The sequence below is a fragment of the Scardinius erythrophthalmus genome (genome assembly GCF_964197995.2).
Source record: "Scardinius erythrophthalmus genome assembly, chromosome: 20".
Lineage (NCBI taxonomy): Eukaryota > Metazoa > Chordata > Actinopteri > Cypriniformes > Leuciscidae > Scardinius > Scardinius erythrophthalmus.
Window position 1 is genome coordinate 12858451 of NC_138240.1, and position 16487 is coordinate 12874937.

Below are 16487 nucleotides of genomic sequence, written 5' to 3' on the forward strand. Positions count from 1 at the left end.
ATTGCATGCAAGCATCCTTCATAGAGAAGGCAATCCCATAATGCACTGCTGCAGTGAAATAAAATCCATCCAAGAAAAAGGAATTTATATATGACAAATATCTTATCTTTTAAAATGTGTGGTCAGTGACGCCGTTCCCTATACACAGAGTACGTGCAATTCAAAAGTGATTGCAATACCCCAAATATTGATAGCATCTCCCTGACAAATTATATACAATATAACTACCCAACTGTTTGAGAGAGAACGCAAAAGTATTGAAATATTTTTCCTCCCATCTCATACTTTTTCCATTACCATGTCCCTTTAGAGGCTCCGTAGAATGTGTAATTTCTGGAACAGACAATATTATCTAATATTTGGGTTTTAATGTCTTTTTTATTTGATGCTAAAGATGCTAATGCTAAACTCCTTCCATTCCAGTTAGGATGCTACTCAGAAGGCTGCTCACTAGTTTCTGGAACAAAGCAACACATTTTCAGCCTTTTTAGACCTAAATTAAGAGACATAAACAACATGAAAAATTGGCCTGATTTGGCACACTGTACATTATAAATAAAAATAAGCAAGACAAATCAAGATTATTCATTAGGTAATGAATAGAAAGTGTAAGGAAGAGTGTCTGGCATGACTTACCTTGTTCTGATGTCTTGGAAGGCTGTAATGATTTGGACCAATCAATCACTTAATCGATGCTTCAGATTCGTCTCACACACGCGCATGCACACACACTTGTAAGGTTCGGCTCTCTGGCACACGTTCTAATTACAAAAAGTTGCAAAAATAAAGGACAAAAAGCAAAACAAAAAATAAAGAAATTCAAATAAAAGGCAAGTGCAGGTGTATGAACACTTCTTTTGAAAAAAAAAAAAGTTAAAGACAAGAGAAAGACTAGGTGACCGGGGGGAAAAAAAAGATCAGGAGGGAGGGATTCGGTCTGCAATTGACAGAAAGAAAAGGGTCAAAACTGAAAAGACTAGCAGACAGCAGCCCTCTCCGCACCCCAGAAGAGGAAGAGGTGCGGGGAGGATGAGGAGGGCTTGGCGCAGCGTTGGGACGTGTGCTTTTTCAAAGCTGTTGAGTAGGCACAAACTTCTTGTCTCAGATCAGGTCTCGTCTTCGCTGTTAACGTTGATGGTTGGTTGCTACGCTCGTTGCGGCCTGGTTCTGTTTCTTAAATCTTTGGTTTGCTCGTTTGGTTGCTTCGTGTTGCTTTAGTTTTCTCGTTTTGTAGCAGTGCAGTTCTTCGTCTTGGTCTTCAGAGTTGTTGTACCATTGGGTCGTTTTGGGGATGTTTGTTATGTTTTCTTTTTCCTTGACGTTTCTTCTGACCGATAGATGATCTGAACTTGAAGTAGGTTTCAGATGGTACAAAAATCAATTCGGTTTCACTTCATACTGTTTAGGGGAAGAAAACAAACAAACAAAGGATATTAGATCACAGACAGATAAGTTACACATTAAATGCATCTAGTCTAATATACGCTATATTAATTGATTTCTGGTCAAATCTCGCCCCCTACAGCATTGAACAATCAATCCCCTCAGTCACATTCATTTCATGTGGGTTAAAATGGCATGTTACTCTCCTGTTGATACACAGGCCTAAAAATAAAGTTTCCTTGGTGGCCTGGTGTAGAGAGTGAGCAGCTGACTGAAAACACGTGGATCAACAAGTCTCAGCGTGAACCAGCAGTTGGCTGAGCATTTATGGAATACATTCAATTCAAGCAGTCAACAACTGCAGATAACCAGCATGCCAACCATTCAGTTCCCTCAGGTCTATTACACAAGAGGTGGGAGGATCAAAGAGCTTGATATATAGGCCAGTTCACAACTTGATATGATGGATCAAGTAAAGGCTTAAAATGGATGGAGACAACATCTTACCTAGCCAGCCAATTTCGTACACAAGAAACAAAGAGATAAATATTTAAAGTTACAATGAAACTGAAATAGGGACAGATCTTTTCATCCATATTGTGACATCCGAGTGTAACAATTTATCGAAAAAGGGGAAAAAAAAATGTAGGGCGAGGGTTCTATGCATTGGTTGTTGATTTGATTTTGCACTCAAAAGTGGAGGCAGGTGAACTTGCAGGAGCAGGTTTAGCAGAATTATCTACTGGAGAAGTCCTGCATACTTCAGAGAGAAGTCTGCCATTTTCACTGGAAGGTCCAGTTGTGACATTATGATTAAACATAACGAGATAAACATATGTTTGTATGAATTCATAACATTAACACATACATTTAGGGGGAAAAAAAGAGGAATTTTTATTTTATGCTGATTTTAAAATGGAAGTCATAGGCAGAATTTGACCTGTTCCCCATTCTATGTAAGAAAAACACAAACAGTGCCAGACAAACAAACCTTGAGAGCACATTGTGTGCCTAGATTTACAACTTCGTGGTTCCAGTGACAATTAAAGGAACAATTCCCTTTAAATAATAGTTCAGATAATTCCAAAAAATATTAATTTTAATACACTTATGGTATATTATCTTGTCGTTTTACAGCTTCATTGTCACTGTATGGAAAAGATCAACCAGACACTCTGCAATATCTATTTTATAAGGCGATTTCGTATGAATTTTATAAGAGTGTTGAAATTTACATGAGGGTGAGTAACTTACAATTTGATATTTGGCTGAACTATCCCTTTAAAATGCAGTAAAAAAAATATATATATATTGTAAACATGCCAATATTGGTACAATCAAAATGTGTGGAAAACCAAGTGAATTGATCCCGCTACATCGAAGAAGTTCATGGACCTCAGCGCGTGACGTCGACAGCCTCGAGCGCGTGCTCCTCGCAGGGCTTGACAGCGCCTCAAATATACTATTCAAAAGCTACAAAGTATATCGGAACCACTGTTCTTCGTTCACAAGTTTCATTCGAATAAAAGAAACGGAAGATTTCTACAGCATGCTTAAACAAAGAATTAGGACATGAAACTAAGTGACGCAAACAGCGCTTGGGCAATAGCCTGGAGTGGATCCATCTGGATCTCATCCAAAGACAAAATCACTAGCAATGCCATTTCAGACAAGACTGAACTCCGACGAGCATTTCAGAAAGTGCACTGTGAGGATAGACCAACAACAAACGATTAAAAGTATATAAATTTCAAATTTAAATGAGAGAATATGACCGTTCCCAACATTTTTAAACAAGGCATTTCCAATTTTCCATTTCTTATTCAGACACAATTGGAAAACCATGGAAAGGTTTTAACAAAGAATTGTACAAAGAGCAAATTCTTTCACCGAGTAAGGCGGAATATAAATTGAAGCATATATATTCATTATAAAATGTTTTTTTTTTTTATAAGGTTTTGTCGATCTGAATTACTTTCCAGGGCCTGCAAAAATCCCAATTTCCAAATTTCCTGTTATTTTCCAGTTGTCATGACAATGGAAACGCTCATTTTAGTAGTAATTCGTTTGGAAAACAAGTAAACTCTTCTCCTGTCCTGACAAAAGGGGGTTTGAGTTGTTTAACTCAAGTAACTGTGTTTCGACATAGATGTGCAGACTATGATCCAGACGGGCTTAAAATACATCACTCATCCCGACAACAAAGGCACCCGGGGCGGCTGTCGGGTCACGCTGGACCGCTGCTGTTGCGTTGGATGCTCGACTGGGCGGTTCATTTCTTGATAATTGACCTTTTGCAAACATCGCCCATGACGGATGTGGTCAAAATAATACGTGTGTATTCATGGTTTAAAGCGACTCGCCCACAGTATCAGTGAAGCGCTGGCTAACATGCTAAACCGCTAGAACACACGCAGAGGAAACACTGCCCCCACCCTTGACCGTTTAACTGTTCAAAAACACGCACGGGTATTTAAAAAGAGTGATATAAACGCAAATGTCGGAAGCTCATACGTTCATATACCCGCGTGAGAATTGTGACATCACAACATTTAATAAATATAGAGGAAAAACTCACCCCAACAGCTTTCAGCACTGTCACCAGCGCCGCCATAAGCAGCACGGCACATTACGTAGTGAGGGGCTGTGCGAACTCTCGCGATATTAAACCAATACCGTGTGAACTGTGGGGGACACGTCTGGGTCAACGTCACTTGTAAAGTACAGATAACTTCTGTTCTACATTTCCTCTGTTAACTGTTTTTATATAACATCGGTGATTCCTATAAGTGGCCCAAGCTTGGACTTCATGTATCAGATTTTTCCAAATTGATAGAAAATCCCTTAATCACTAAAAGTAGTACCAAACAATTAACCCACCAAAACACGTTTTACTGTGGTGGTGTATGACATGACACTATGGTAATGCTATTTTTTTATTTTTACATGTATTTTGGTAGTACATGATGTTCTTTTTATACTTCAGAATTCCGTAAAATACCATCACAGTTACACCACATGGCTGATAAGTGATAAGTGGATAAAGTGCCTACTTGATGTCAGGGAACAAAGTGACCTAAGTGCTATTGAGTAATGCAAAAGATATAATTCAAGAAAAATAGTCATGTTGGCAAATTTTTTTTATTAGAAAATAATAAATATTATTGTCAGACCTAATCTTCACTTTTAGGTAAAAATATGAAACATGTTTATCATTCTAAGACATGTACTATAAAAGTGGCTATAACATGGTCACACTAAAAGAGACTATGCTTTATTCTCTATATGAAGCCATAAAGAGACAAAAACTGGCACACACAAAAAATAGATACAAGTAACACTTAAGATGAACTGCACACTGACTTTTTTTTTTGTACCTAATCTAAATAAAAATAAAAAGAACAAGTATCATCATATTATGACAAAATGATTATTGTAACCATGAGTCGTAAGGCACTTTTTATGGCACTCTTCTCCATGTGAGGGACAGAAGGATGGATGTGGTAACGCTGATTGTTGAAAACGGCAGTCTATGGTTTCTCAGCAAGCATCCACCATATTTCACGTTCAGGTTCAGTGAATGACCCATTGATTGTTTTCAATACTATAGCATTCTCTTAAATGAGCCAATAAAACACAAAACAGCCAAACATCACCCAATGGCTCGCCCAGTTTAGCTCCGACCACTTTTGAATGGTGTGACTGGCCATGTAACCCTGTGTGAAAACAAAATACTGCGATAAAGCAACTTTTACTAATTGGATTTGATAGATTTTTATTAGTAGTTGATTAATTATATTAATACAAAATTGAATTGATTATTAAATTGTGTATATGAAAAAAGAATGCATATAAAAAATTGCTCACCTCCTCAGCGTGCATGTTGTCCATTTCAGAGTCAAATAGTGAGCCCAAGTATGTCAGGTGGAATATTGACAACGCACTGAAGAACATGTTAACACCATATACCCACACAGTCTACAATAAGAAAAAAGAAAAACAGATCTCAATTTAATAATATAACTTCATAAGTTAAAATCCATGAACTACAGATTTCATAATACACAAACATTTGATCCTGTAGTGCAGGACTTGGTTAAAATAACAGATCACCTTCTTATTTTGGTGATGGCAGTCACTTGGACAGCGCTTTGACAGTATACAAGCACTGAAAATAGCCGCCAACCTCTTTCTCAGAACTACAAGAAAAAAACAAAACAAAGAGTCTGTATTTCAGTCCTGTTGCCTAGACTACTGATGTCATGTCACTTCAATGACAGATGAATGTCATGTCTACTGGAATGTGTGCCATGATGACTGCATGCATTAATATTAATATGTTAATATAATTGATTTACTGATTGTATCAAAGATCTGGTAATTTTATTGATGGCAAGAATGCATGAATGAACTAAAATGATTGTTTACCATGTTCAACGTAAGTGATGAATCCCAAAGACAGCAGCACGGCCCCTAGATGAAAGCTGAGACCCTGCCAAACAACACGTAATTAATTAATGATAGAAAATACACAAACACTACCAATCAAATTACTGCTATCAAAAGTTTGGGGTCAGAAAGGCTTTTTTCACTTTAAAATCTTAATACTTTTATTCATCAAGGATGCATTAAATTTATCAAAAGCAAATGATTTCTATTTCAAATAACTGCTGTTCCTTTGAATATTTTGTCATCAAAAAATCCTAAACAAATGTATCAAAGATTCCACAAAAACATTAAGCAGCACAACTGTTTCAACATTGATAACAAAAAAGAAAAAAAAAGAAAAATCCTCGACCAAATCAGCATATTAGAAAGATTTCTGAAGGACTTGACACTGACTGGTGTAATGGCTGCTTGAAATTCAGACCGTTTTTACTCTATTTTTGATCAAATTAATACAGCCTTGGTGAATATAAACTCATAAACTTCTTTCAAAAACATTACAAACTCTTATTAAACCCAAGTGAATTAATTTAGTGAATATAGAATTGGTTCTGAAAATGACAATGTCCTATATGAACCACAAGAGGGCTCCACTCAACTACAACATTTTGTCACTGATATAGTGCCGGTTGATTCCTGTGAAGTTCATAAAAAAAATTCTCTAAAAATCACATAGTGTTAAAGGTGTTTTAATTTAATGTTTTTTACTAATTTTTGCCAGAATTATCTACCAAATTGGACCCGCCCCCATCCCTACAACCAAACTTCCTTTCTCCAAAACCCACATTACTAGTCAGCAAACCCAAACAGATTCACATTCACACTTTGTTTTTGATTGTAAGTGTAAAAAAAGTTACATTTTTGTTTCATTTTTTTTTAGCCAGAGACATTTCTGATACATGTATATCTAATAATTCTTGTAGCTTTTATTCTTATATAGCTTATTTATATTCCTAAAGGTCAAACTGGTATTACAGCATGAATGACTTTATAATGACTTTATCTTAGCTACACAGTGAGTAGCAACCTAACATGCACAACTACAACAGCTCACTAAGGTGACAAGGAATAAGCTGCCAGGGTAGGCAGCTGTGATCGAATTATCTATCCACAACAGCTGTAGACACCAGTTTAAATCTGGGTCATGGTGTTCAGAGATAACAAACCATCTTTATCCAAGCTGTCATGTTAGAGGGAAACAGTTTTCTGGATCAGGTGTTGTTTTATTCTTATACAAACTCAAATCTGTTTAAACAGATGGAACCTGATTCTGTGCCAACAAACCTTCCTTGTGAAAATGTTTATAACCAGAGAGCTGAAAATCATACTTACATGTAACAATGCACTGGCGGTGTAGGTCACCAAGATGGCAGGAAAGGTGCCAAGTTTGAGTGCATTTTTAAAGACGTCTGTGTGTTAAAGTGTACAGAGAACATTAACATATAACATATGAATCAGTAAAATATCATAAACCCGGATAAACATACATACATGCGTTAAGCCACTTGGACATGGGCAGATTCCAAGAGGTGACAACTTCCACCATAGACCTCGGCAATTCCACATTCATAGGCTTAGCTACCGTGATATCCCTTTGAATTAACAAGATGTCACATTAGGTCTCAATAATTCTTATTTTACAAAGAAAGATAAATATAGAGAGAAAAAGCATGAGTACATGCCATTTTAGGTGGTCTTTGTGCTCAGAGAATCCAGCTCCAGCCATCACAGTGGTTGTTTCGCTCAAGTAGCTGACAAAATAATTGCTGAAGTGGAAGGACACTGCATTTTCATAAGCGTGAAGCCACCTGAGGACAATAGACCAATAAAAAAGATATTAAACAGACAATTTCATTTCCTCTGAATATGGAATCTCTGAGGAAGGGAGGGAAGAGCAGCTCACCTACGAGGAAGTCCATCTCCGTAGATGGGAATGAAGTAAGGAAAGAGATAAGGAGCGATACAGTTGGAAATAACCAGGCAGATCTGACTCCTCAGAAAGCTCAGAGCAATCTTTCCGAACCAGCCAACGCTCTGCAGGAGATAGTTAGATAGTTTCTGAATAACAAGCTCTTTGCTGATGGAAATGCGCTCAGTACAAATCAAGATGATCTTCTCTTCATTAAAGAAAAATGCAAAACACATTCAATTCATTTTAATGTCAATATCTGCATATAAAGAGACTTTCTGAAAACTGTATTGAAACCATATGTATTGGAAAATTTTCTATTTGTACATATATTTTTATACAGCTACAAAGCTAGGGCTTGGTAAGACTCTTATGCTCACCATATTTATTTATTATCAAAATAGAGAAAAACTGTAATATTGTGAAATATTATTAAAATTTAAGATAACTGTCTTAATAAATATTAAAGTGTAATTTATTCCTGTGATGGCCGTTTCTCCAGTGTCACATGATCCCACAGAATTAATTTTAATATGTTGATTTGGTGCTCAAGAAAAATCTTATTATTATCTATGTTGAAAACAGTTATGCTGAAAAAAAAAAAAAAACTGCATTTATTTGAAATATGTTTTTTGTGACTTTGTAAATGTCTTTACTGTAAATTTTGATCAATTTAATCATCCTTGCTGAAAATTAACATTAATTTATTTAAATAAAATATCTGACCTCTGTTTACACATAAATAAATGTTCACATTAATATCTATGAAAGTAGATAATAAAAGAGAAACTAAAATAGACGGTAAAAATAAGTGAGCTCACAGAAATAAAATAATATAAAAATAATAAAATACTTCTAATAAATACAAATTTTTATTTTTATTTTTAAATACAAATACCATTTTTTGTCCATTAATTGCATCTGTGTAGCGGGCGAAACTGATCCATGGGCCAAAGATGACGGTTCCAGGAAAGTAGAGGTATCCCATGAACTCCAGTGGGGAGGGAAAGGAGAACGCAGCGCCTCGATCAAGGTCAAAGGCCAGAGAGATGGCCTTCATGGCCACCACCATCTGAGAGCCTGGACGCAACCAAAACAGTCAGTACGGGATGTGATGCGATGGTGAGTGACATTTGAGGAAAATAACATACGTATATAAAAAATTTTTTGCTTGAGTAGAATATGCAGATTAATAATGAATCAATAAAGACACACCTCTCATCTTATGCCAGGTTGCTGCATCTATCATATGAAGTTCCCTATAATGAAAATGAACAAAACATGTGACCACTCGTGATCAAATACTTCTAGTTTTTCCAATTTGAGCCAGGCAGTTTTCTGTGTTCATTAAGCCCTAGCTATGCAGTGGATGACAGACCCCATCAGCATGTAGATGAGGATGACGACGGAGAGGAAGACCCCTCGGCTGCTGGAGTTTATGCTGAGGAGCAGGATGAGGTAGCAGAGGAGACTCAGGATAATAACCCACATCGTGTGCAGCTCAAAGAACACGTACAGCACATACAGACCGCCTGCCAGCGAGCTCAGATGCTTCACATGACACGAGACACCTGTCAAACACAGACACGCCATTAGCATCAAGACTCCACAGATGGACCGATTCAGTAACATGAGTTCCATATAACAAGATCAAGTGTGGAAATAATTGGAAATGCACAATATTGGAAAACTGACATTGTGAGATTGTGTTTATCTGCAATATATATTGTGATATAAAATAATACAGGAATATTCACCAAATGACTTGAAAAGCCACTGATAATAAAAACCTCAAAAATTACTTTTTATTCTGAAGACTTTTTTTAATGGCAATTTTTTTTAGGAAAAGCTTCACTATAATAAAAATATAGTTTTAAGTTGTAAATAAAACAAAGAAAGCACTCTTTCTGTAATTATTTGTGAAATTTACTAGCAATTTCTGAGTGAAAATGTCTAGCATATCTTACATTTATTGTTTTATTGTGGTTATTATTAAAGGGGGGGGGGGGTGAAATGCTATTTCATGCATACTGAGTTTTTTACACTGTTAAAGGGTTGGATTCCCATGCTAAACATGGACAAAGTTTCAAAAATTAAATTGTACGTTTGAAGGAGTATTTCTGTGCCAAAAATTGTCCTTTCGGTTTGTCACAAGTTTCGTGAAAGTTTTTTTCGAGTATGGGTATGTGTGACGTCAGCTTGGGCGGAATTTCCTTATATGGGTCCTAAGGGCACTTCTCCGGAAGGACGCGGGCGCGCACTCGTAGACCAGGGGTGCGTTTCCCGAAAGCATCGTTGGCCAACTATGGTTGCAAGTTCATCACAATGTCCATTGAACTCTATTGGTAACGACGGAACTTGCGACCATAGTTGGCCAACGATGCTTTCGAGAAACGCACCCCAGAGCAAGAGAGAGCCAAAGCAGTACGCCCATCAAAGCGCTCTGCTCGGCTTTTGGGAAGTCAATGTCACCAAAGAAGTGGGTTTTTGGTTGCCAGGGCAAGACAACCCTGCACAGATTCCCAAAGAACCCAGCGTTAAGGGACCAGTGGATGGAGTTTGTTTTTCCTCAGCATCAACGGAGGTTGTGCAAGACTGTTTGTTCCCTGCATTTCGACGATGATTGTTTTATGAACAAAGCCCAGATCGACGGATTTGCAGATCGTCTAATGCTTAAGGATCGAGCAGTCACAATGATAAAGGTTCGCGGTCGTGCGTTGGAACCGGGCGGTGAGTAAAACTGCTTCAAATGTCTGTGTGTTGTTAGCTCGGCGCGTTAGCACAGCTTTAGCTCCGCCCACACGGCCCGCCTTCAGCCGCTCGTTTTTTTCCGGAAAGACTCGGCACAGCCTATCTTTCTTTTATAAATATAATAAAACTAAAGACTTTTTGGAGATATGAAGGATGCAATACTACTCTATAGGTACTCGAGATTAACAGGAGATTGAGTGAAAATGAGCATTTCACACCCCCTTTAAATTAAATAAAACTATAATAAAATTACAGCACCGATATTTACGCCTCAATGCTGCATCGTGAACTATACGTGTGTAAATGATGAGCTTTACTCAGAAACAGAGGTGTATAGTCCAGGGGTCAGAAAGTAGAAGTCCTGCCATATGTTTATTCCACCCATGAACTCAGCCAGCTGATTTCACTAATTAGTTCTATCTCCTGGCTGAATTAGCAAATCCAGGTGATTGGAACAAAATACTGAGGAGGACTTTTACTTTCTGAACCTGGACTTTACACCTCTGCTCAGAAATAAGTAGCACACATATATTTATTTGATTAAATCACAACCTGTTCAATTTGACAATCGCACTAAAGGAGTCGCAATTTTCAATCACGCTTAGGCTACACACTGCCTCCGAAACTTTTGTCCGTCATAAATTTTTTTGCATCAGGTTCGATTTTCGCCGTTTTTTGCATCCGTAGCAAGCATTATGAAAGGTGTTTTGAAAATTCAGAGCCACTGAATCACGAATACGAAAAAAAAACGCATGCGAAAATTTCAGACTCAGTGTGCAAGGACCATAATATGATATTGATTTAATTTCGATATATTGTGCAGCCCTAGCTACAATACATTTAGCTGTGAAACGGATGACAAAAAGCACTGAAGTTAGCCATACAAGAGCCATCTAGGCCATGCTCCCATCCTTTGGGGTAAGACTAACAGTCTCACAGGTGTTTGAGGGCTGGGGTTTTGCACGATGGATGGACTCACCTAGTCTACAGATGACCCGACACAGCAGGCAGAAGAGCAGAAGCTGCCAGACCTGCTCTAAACCCTGCTGGGCAGTGGGCAGCACACAGCCCTCTGCTAGAGCCTGCAGGAACTCCACACGTCCATAGGAATCCATAGTAATGTCCCTAGAACGCTGTTAAACACAGACTGGGACAAGACAGGAGAAACAGAGTATTATTCTATTGTATGGTTATTGGATAGATTTATCGTAGGGCTCAACAAGGGCTATAGTGTGAGACAATTTCAGGCCAGTTAATGGGAAAGTCAGCTATTTGCCCAGTGCTGCGTTGTCATTAAATCTTACATATGTTTATCTTGTGCCTTTCATAAATTTGAAAAGGAATACATTAGGTTTTAAATGATGCACTGACCTTTTTTGTTGCAAATGTGCTGATTTAAATGTGTCAACAATGCAACGTTATCTAACTCATCAGTAATATTCTGCATTATTGCCACTGTTTGCTAGCAAAGATGTATTTATGAATTATAACTGTAATTGAGTTTTTATAAGTAATATATATAAATATACAAATACACTTACATATATATGGCATTGTTAAATACTAAGTCTGCAAATAATATCTGGATACATCTTTGCAATGTGTGTGGGGTTCAGGTATACCTTACTTTATGGGGACAAAATGTCCCCACAAAGATGGCAATATCAAAAATCCTTGTCCTTGTGGGGACACTTTTTGGTCCCCATGAGGACAACAGCTTATAAATCATACTAAGTGATGTTTAGTGAAAATGTAAAAATGCTGAAAGTTTTCTGTGATGGGTAAGGTTAAGGGTAGGGTTTGTGTAAAGGGATAGAATAGTTTGTACAGTATAAAAATCTATGGAATGTCCCCATAAAACAAGAAAACCCAATGTGTGTTCTGTAACACACATAAATACTTTGCTAAAAATAAGATTTTAAATTTTTCTGTGGTGGGACCAGTGAAATATTGGCATTCTGTAGGTTAGAATATGTTAAAAAGTATAAACCAATCACTGATGTTCAGATTGTTTTCAAGCAAAAGTGTGTTGTTGAATATATATCTTTCATGAAATGAATTATTATTTTAATTATTAATTTATTATTGAATATTATTATTCCTAGTACATTTTATTATTTAGCTATGAGCTAAAAGATAAAAAATATATTTTTCTATGGATGGGGTTAATGAAAATGCTGAACTACTGGCCCATCCAGGAAAGCAGGGGGGAAATCCTTGTAGCAAAACCTTGTTGTTGAGCCCTGCTTTATGTAGTCCAGGACTGACAGGGAAAGAGCATTTCTGGAATGAAAATTCCTGCATGATAACTGGGCCAGTCTGTGTTCATATAACCGTTTCATTCACATCCCCTTTATTCCTAAACAGAGGTCGTTATATAATGCAGCTGTATGTGGATGAGACGAGCTTTAGCCCTAAATCACTGACTATCTGAGATTCATTGAATTTGCATGCCATTTAGAAGTAGTTTTATCGTATAGGAACGGTGTTTTGTTTCAGTCCCTACACAGATATGCTACCTTTTGCATCGTGCAAATCAAAATTATAATTCAGCGAGATTCATGAACTTGTAACCGAGTTCAAAGAGTTGTCGCGGCGACATGTAACAACTAAATAGCTCGACTGTGAACGAAGAGCTCGGCTCACTGCTGCACTTCCACACGATTCTTACCAATCTCCAGAAACACAGACGTATCCTGCGCTACAACCTCACACCCGGAAGTAGGACGAGGATTTTTCCAGTGGAATGTGCCGTCCAGCTTATCCAGGTGTCTTTTCCATTCCGTTAGCACGATCATAAACATCTGTGAGACTCAGTGCAGAGACGCAGCCGCTGTCGTGGTAATAAACACACCGGAGTTCAACCAAACTTGACTCCCGCGTGCTGCTTCTGCGTTCTCTGTTCGCTGTTCACTGTTCACTTCCTCCGCAGGGCCGGTGGAGGTGCTGGAGTGCCTGGGATTTATTTATTATGGGAATGATGATTGATGCGATGCATTTTCTGGTTTCCTTTTGGATTCATTTATCATTTAAAAATAATTTTAAGGTCTTGATTGAAATCGCGCTTATCTGTTTCCACCCGGGTTTCCTTTTCTTGTTCCTAAAGATTCTGTTGAAATTACTCAGGAGAAATTTCATTTATTATTATCTGATGAAATTGAATTGCTCAATGTTTTTGCTTATTGAAGAAAATCAGTTTATGTGCCTTATCGGGAAAGCTTTGTCAAAAGTCAAAAGTCCAAATGCATGTTTTCTCTAGCAGTAGCCTAGCCTTCGTTGGTTTCACCCTCACCACCTAATTCAAAAACTAATTCTAAAATAATTATTTTCAAATTGTAAATGAACTAAAATTCCAATAGCAACACATTTTTACTAGCTATTTTCCCAGATAGCACACATGGGGCCTACATGGGGTCTCGACTTAGAATACTTAATCTGGAAAGCATCTGCTGTGTACAAACATCTTAGAGACGTCTTTAAGATGTCAGTTTTACATACATTCTAAATCATAAACATCTTAAAGACATTTTCTAAATGTCTATTTAACGTCTACGTCTGACTGGAAACGTCCAAGAGACCTCTTCCAGATGTAAACACGCACATCAAACAGACATCTCTGAGATGTAGTATGTGTGATTATATCAGGGTAGGAATATTGTTCATAAGAGAAAACAATCAAAATTATTATTTCAGAGCTAGTTTTGGCATGACTTACGTCGGTTCCAATACATTGACAACTTACCACATAGTAACGTTACATGTATGGCAATATAGTCACAAAAGCATTTTTTTTTTTAAAGTTAAGACCTCAATGAAAAATACATCCATTCCAAGGTTGTCTAAGCAAAAAAGTATTTACGTTTAACAGTGGTGTCGAAGTTACATTAGTACGAGGCTACGAGCTGGTATTTTCACTTATAAGCGATAAGCGCTCGCGAACAGAAATTATGTTCGCCTGAGGATGTAACCATAGCAACAGTAGGCGCAGTACACAACACATTATCTGTCATTTGATTATAAATTTATAAACCACAAGTGTATATTAAAAACATTAGTTTAATTCGCACAATATGTAAAAGCAAACAAGCTAGTCTAGAGCAATAAACAAAATAATATTAATAGCATTATATAAACATACAAAACATTATAATATTTATTTTCAGTCACGCGCCATGTAATTAATTTGGAATAGAAATAGCTTTGATGAATTATCCTAATGACACACACAGTTTGACGATTTTTAATGCTGTTTTGACGGGATGCATCTCCTGATTTAGGGATGCACTGTAACTCTCATCCAGCTACAAGTGAGCCACAGGAACAACGTGACACTTGTTTCCATGGTAATTGTTCATATGACACTGGACAAGCTCAGTCTAAATTTAGTTCCTATATGTAAGACTGCTGTCTCTCATTTCCAGGAAACCTTTTGTAAACATTGGCTGTACTGGCAGTTGAAAGCAAATACATAATATATATATATATATATATATATATATATATATATATATATATATATATATATATATATATATATATATATATATATATATATATATATATATATATATATATATATATATATATATATATATATATATATATATATATATATATACATATATATATATATATATATATATATATTATTTTGATCTTGAAAAACATCAGCTGGGTGGTTAGATGAAAGTCACGTAAGGTAAGGATAAAATAATTGAGCTGATATAAGCCACATTTGTGTATAATCGTGATACGAGAGGTGCATTTCACAGATTTTCAGGAAAAAATACTACATAAAGGCTGAGTAACGCCCTATAATCTATTTGTTATTCTGTCAAATGAAAAACAAAAGAAAAAACAGAAGAAGAAGAAAAACAGTACCAAGATGCATTTCTAATTGCACAAAATTATGAAGCAATTAGACACCTACTGTCTTCCGGCTGAGAAAGTGTAGTTACAGCTGCTGTGCGCTGGATGTCACTGTTGCTCACATGGCAAGAAATCTTAAAGTCTGCATGAAATGAACTAACCCAATCTGTTGTCTAAATCAGTGGTTCTCAATCCTGGTCCTGGGGACCCACAGCTCTGCACAGTTTGTATATCTCCCTCATTTAACACACCTGATTCAGATCATCATCTCGTTAGGAAAGAGCTCTGAACTGAACTGGGTGTGTCTGATAAAGGAGACATATAAAATGTGCAGAGTTGTGGGTCCCCAGGACCAGGATTGAGAACCACTGGTCTAAATGCATGTTATATATCTTATTGTGAAGAATTCATCCATGTATATGTTTATTTATTTTTTATTTTTTATTTGACCTCGTAATTTTTAGTCAAAATGTCATAACTTGGATGCCTTCATAGTCCTTGAACCAAACCCACTGTCATCCATTTTCAGAGTAGCCCTGCATGTGAAGTTGTTTGCGTCCGAAAATTGAAAAATGTATTCCAAGGAAGGAAGAACTCAAGGAACATCTGAATCCAATGTTAGCTTCACTTCCTGTCTCCTGAGATACCTTCATCTGATTGATTTTTGAAGGAAGCATGTATCCTACGCTGCCTTTTATGGTTGGTGGTCAGTTTGTGTGTAAATATGTGTTTTTGACCAACATTTTCCACTTCTGATATCATTTTTAGTGAGAAATTCCTGTTGTTGTAATTAAATATTTGCTTAGTTATCACCAAAGCTCGCTCTATTTTGCTGTAGATCATTAAACCGTTACGCTGCCTTCGAAGTCTGTCCAAAATCAGTTTCGTGCGTAAACGCCTAGGGTAAGGCAGCAAGGCAAAAAGTAAAAATGCCTAACTTAGTTTTGGGATGCAGCCATTGAATTCCTAATAGCCTTTAGCTAGAAGTCTCATTATTTTAAAGTGGAAACATGTTTCACCCCCTATCTTTGATATGTGGATTAAAGAGTTCAATTGTTTACTTGTATAAAGCCAGATTCTCACTCACAGGCTCCTTATAGACCTTTTGATAAGGTCCCTTTTCGGAAAA

General features: G+C 37.0%; 2 protein-coding genes across 10 annotated transcripts in view; both read right to left on the bottom strand.

The window, feature by feature from the left end:
* Positions 1-4333, bottom strand: part of csde1 (cold shock domain containing E1, RNA-binding) — a 21010-nt gene extending 16677 nt beyond the window's left edge. For 5 of the 8 annotated variants that reach the window (XM_081348653.1, XM_081348652.1, XM_081348650.1 and 2 more), the window contains exons 1-2: positions 3962-4124; positions 637-1398 (exon numbers count right to left, since the gene is read on the bottom strand). The gene's annotated coding sequence lies outside the window, so the exon portion shown is untranslated. Of the gene's footprint in view, positions 1-636; positions 1399-3961 lie in introns of those variants that run through there. The other 3 variants (XM_081348648.1, XM_081348646.1, XM_081348651.1) reach the window with 2 other exon arrangements.
* Positions 4278-15560, bottom strand: porcnl (porcupine O-acyltransferase like). 2 transcript variants are annotated; one of them, XM_081348655.1, is made up of 13 exons: positions 15420-15560; positions 11469-11636; positions 9117-9309; positions 8954-8997; positions 8637-8818; positions 7733-7863; positions 7512-7637; positions 7321-7421; positions 7162-7238; positions 5812-5875; positions 5497-5582; positions 5251-5361; positions 4278-5099 (listed from the first exon to the last, which is right to left on the bottom strand). In XM_081348655.1, the coding sequence occupies exons 2-13, from the start codon at positions 11602-11604 to the stop codon at positions 5001-5003; spliced, it is 1350 nt and encodes a 449-aa protein (XP_081204781.1). In that variant the 5' UTR covers positions 11605-11636; positions 15420-15560; the 3' UTR covers positions 4278-5000. The 2 variants fall into 2 exon arrangements, with proteins under 2 accessions (XP_081204781.1, XP_081204780.1); XM_081348654.1 differs by lacking the exon at positions 15420-15560 and adding an exon at positions 13161-13429.
* Positions 15561-16487: the final 927 nt, after the last annotated feature.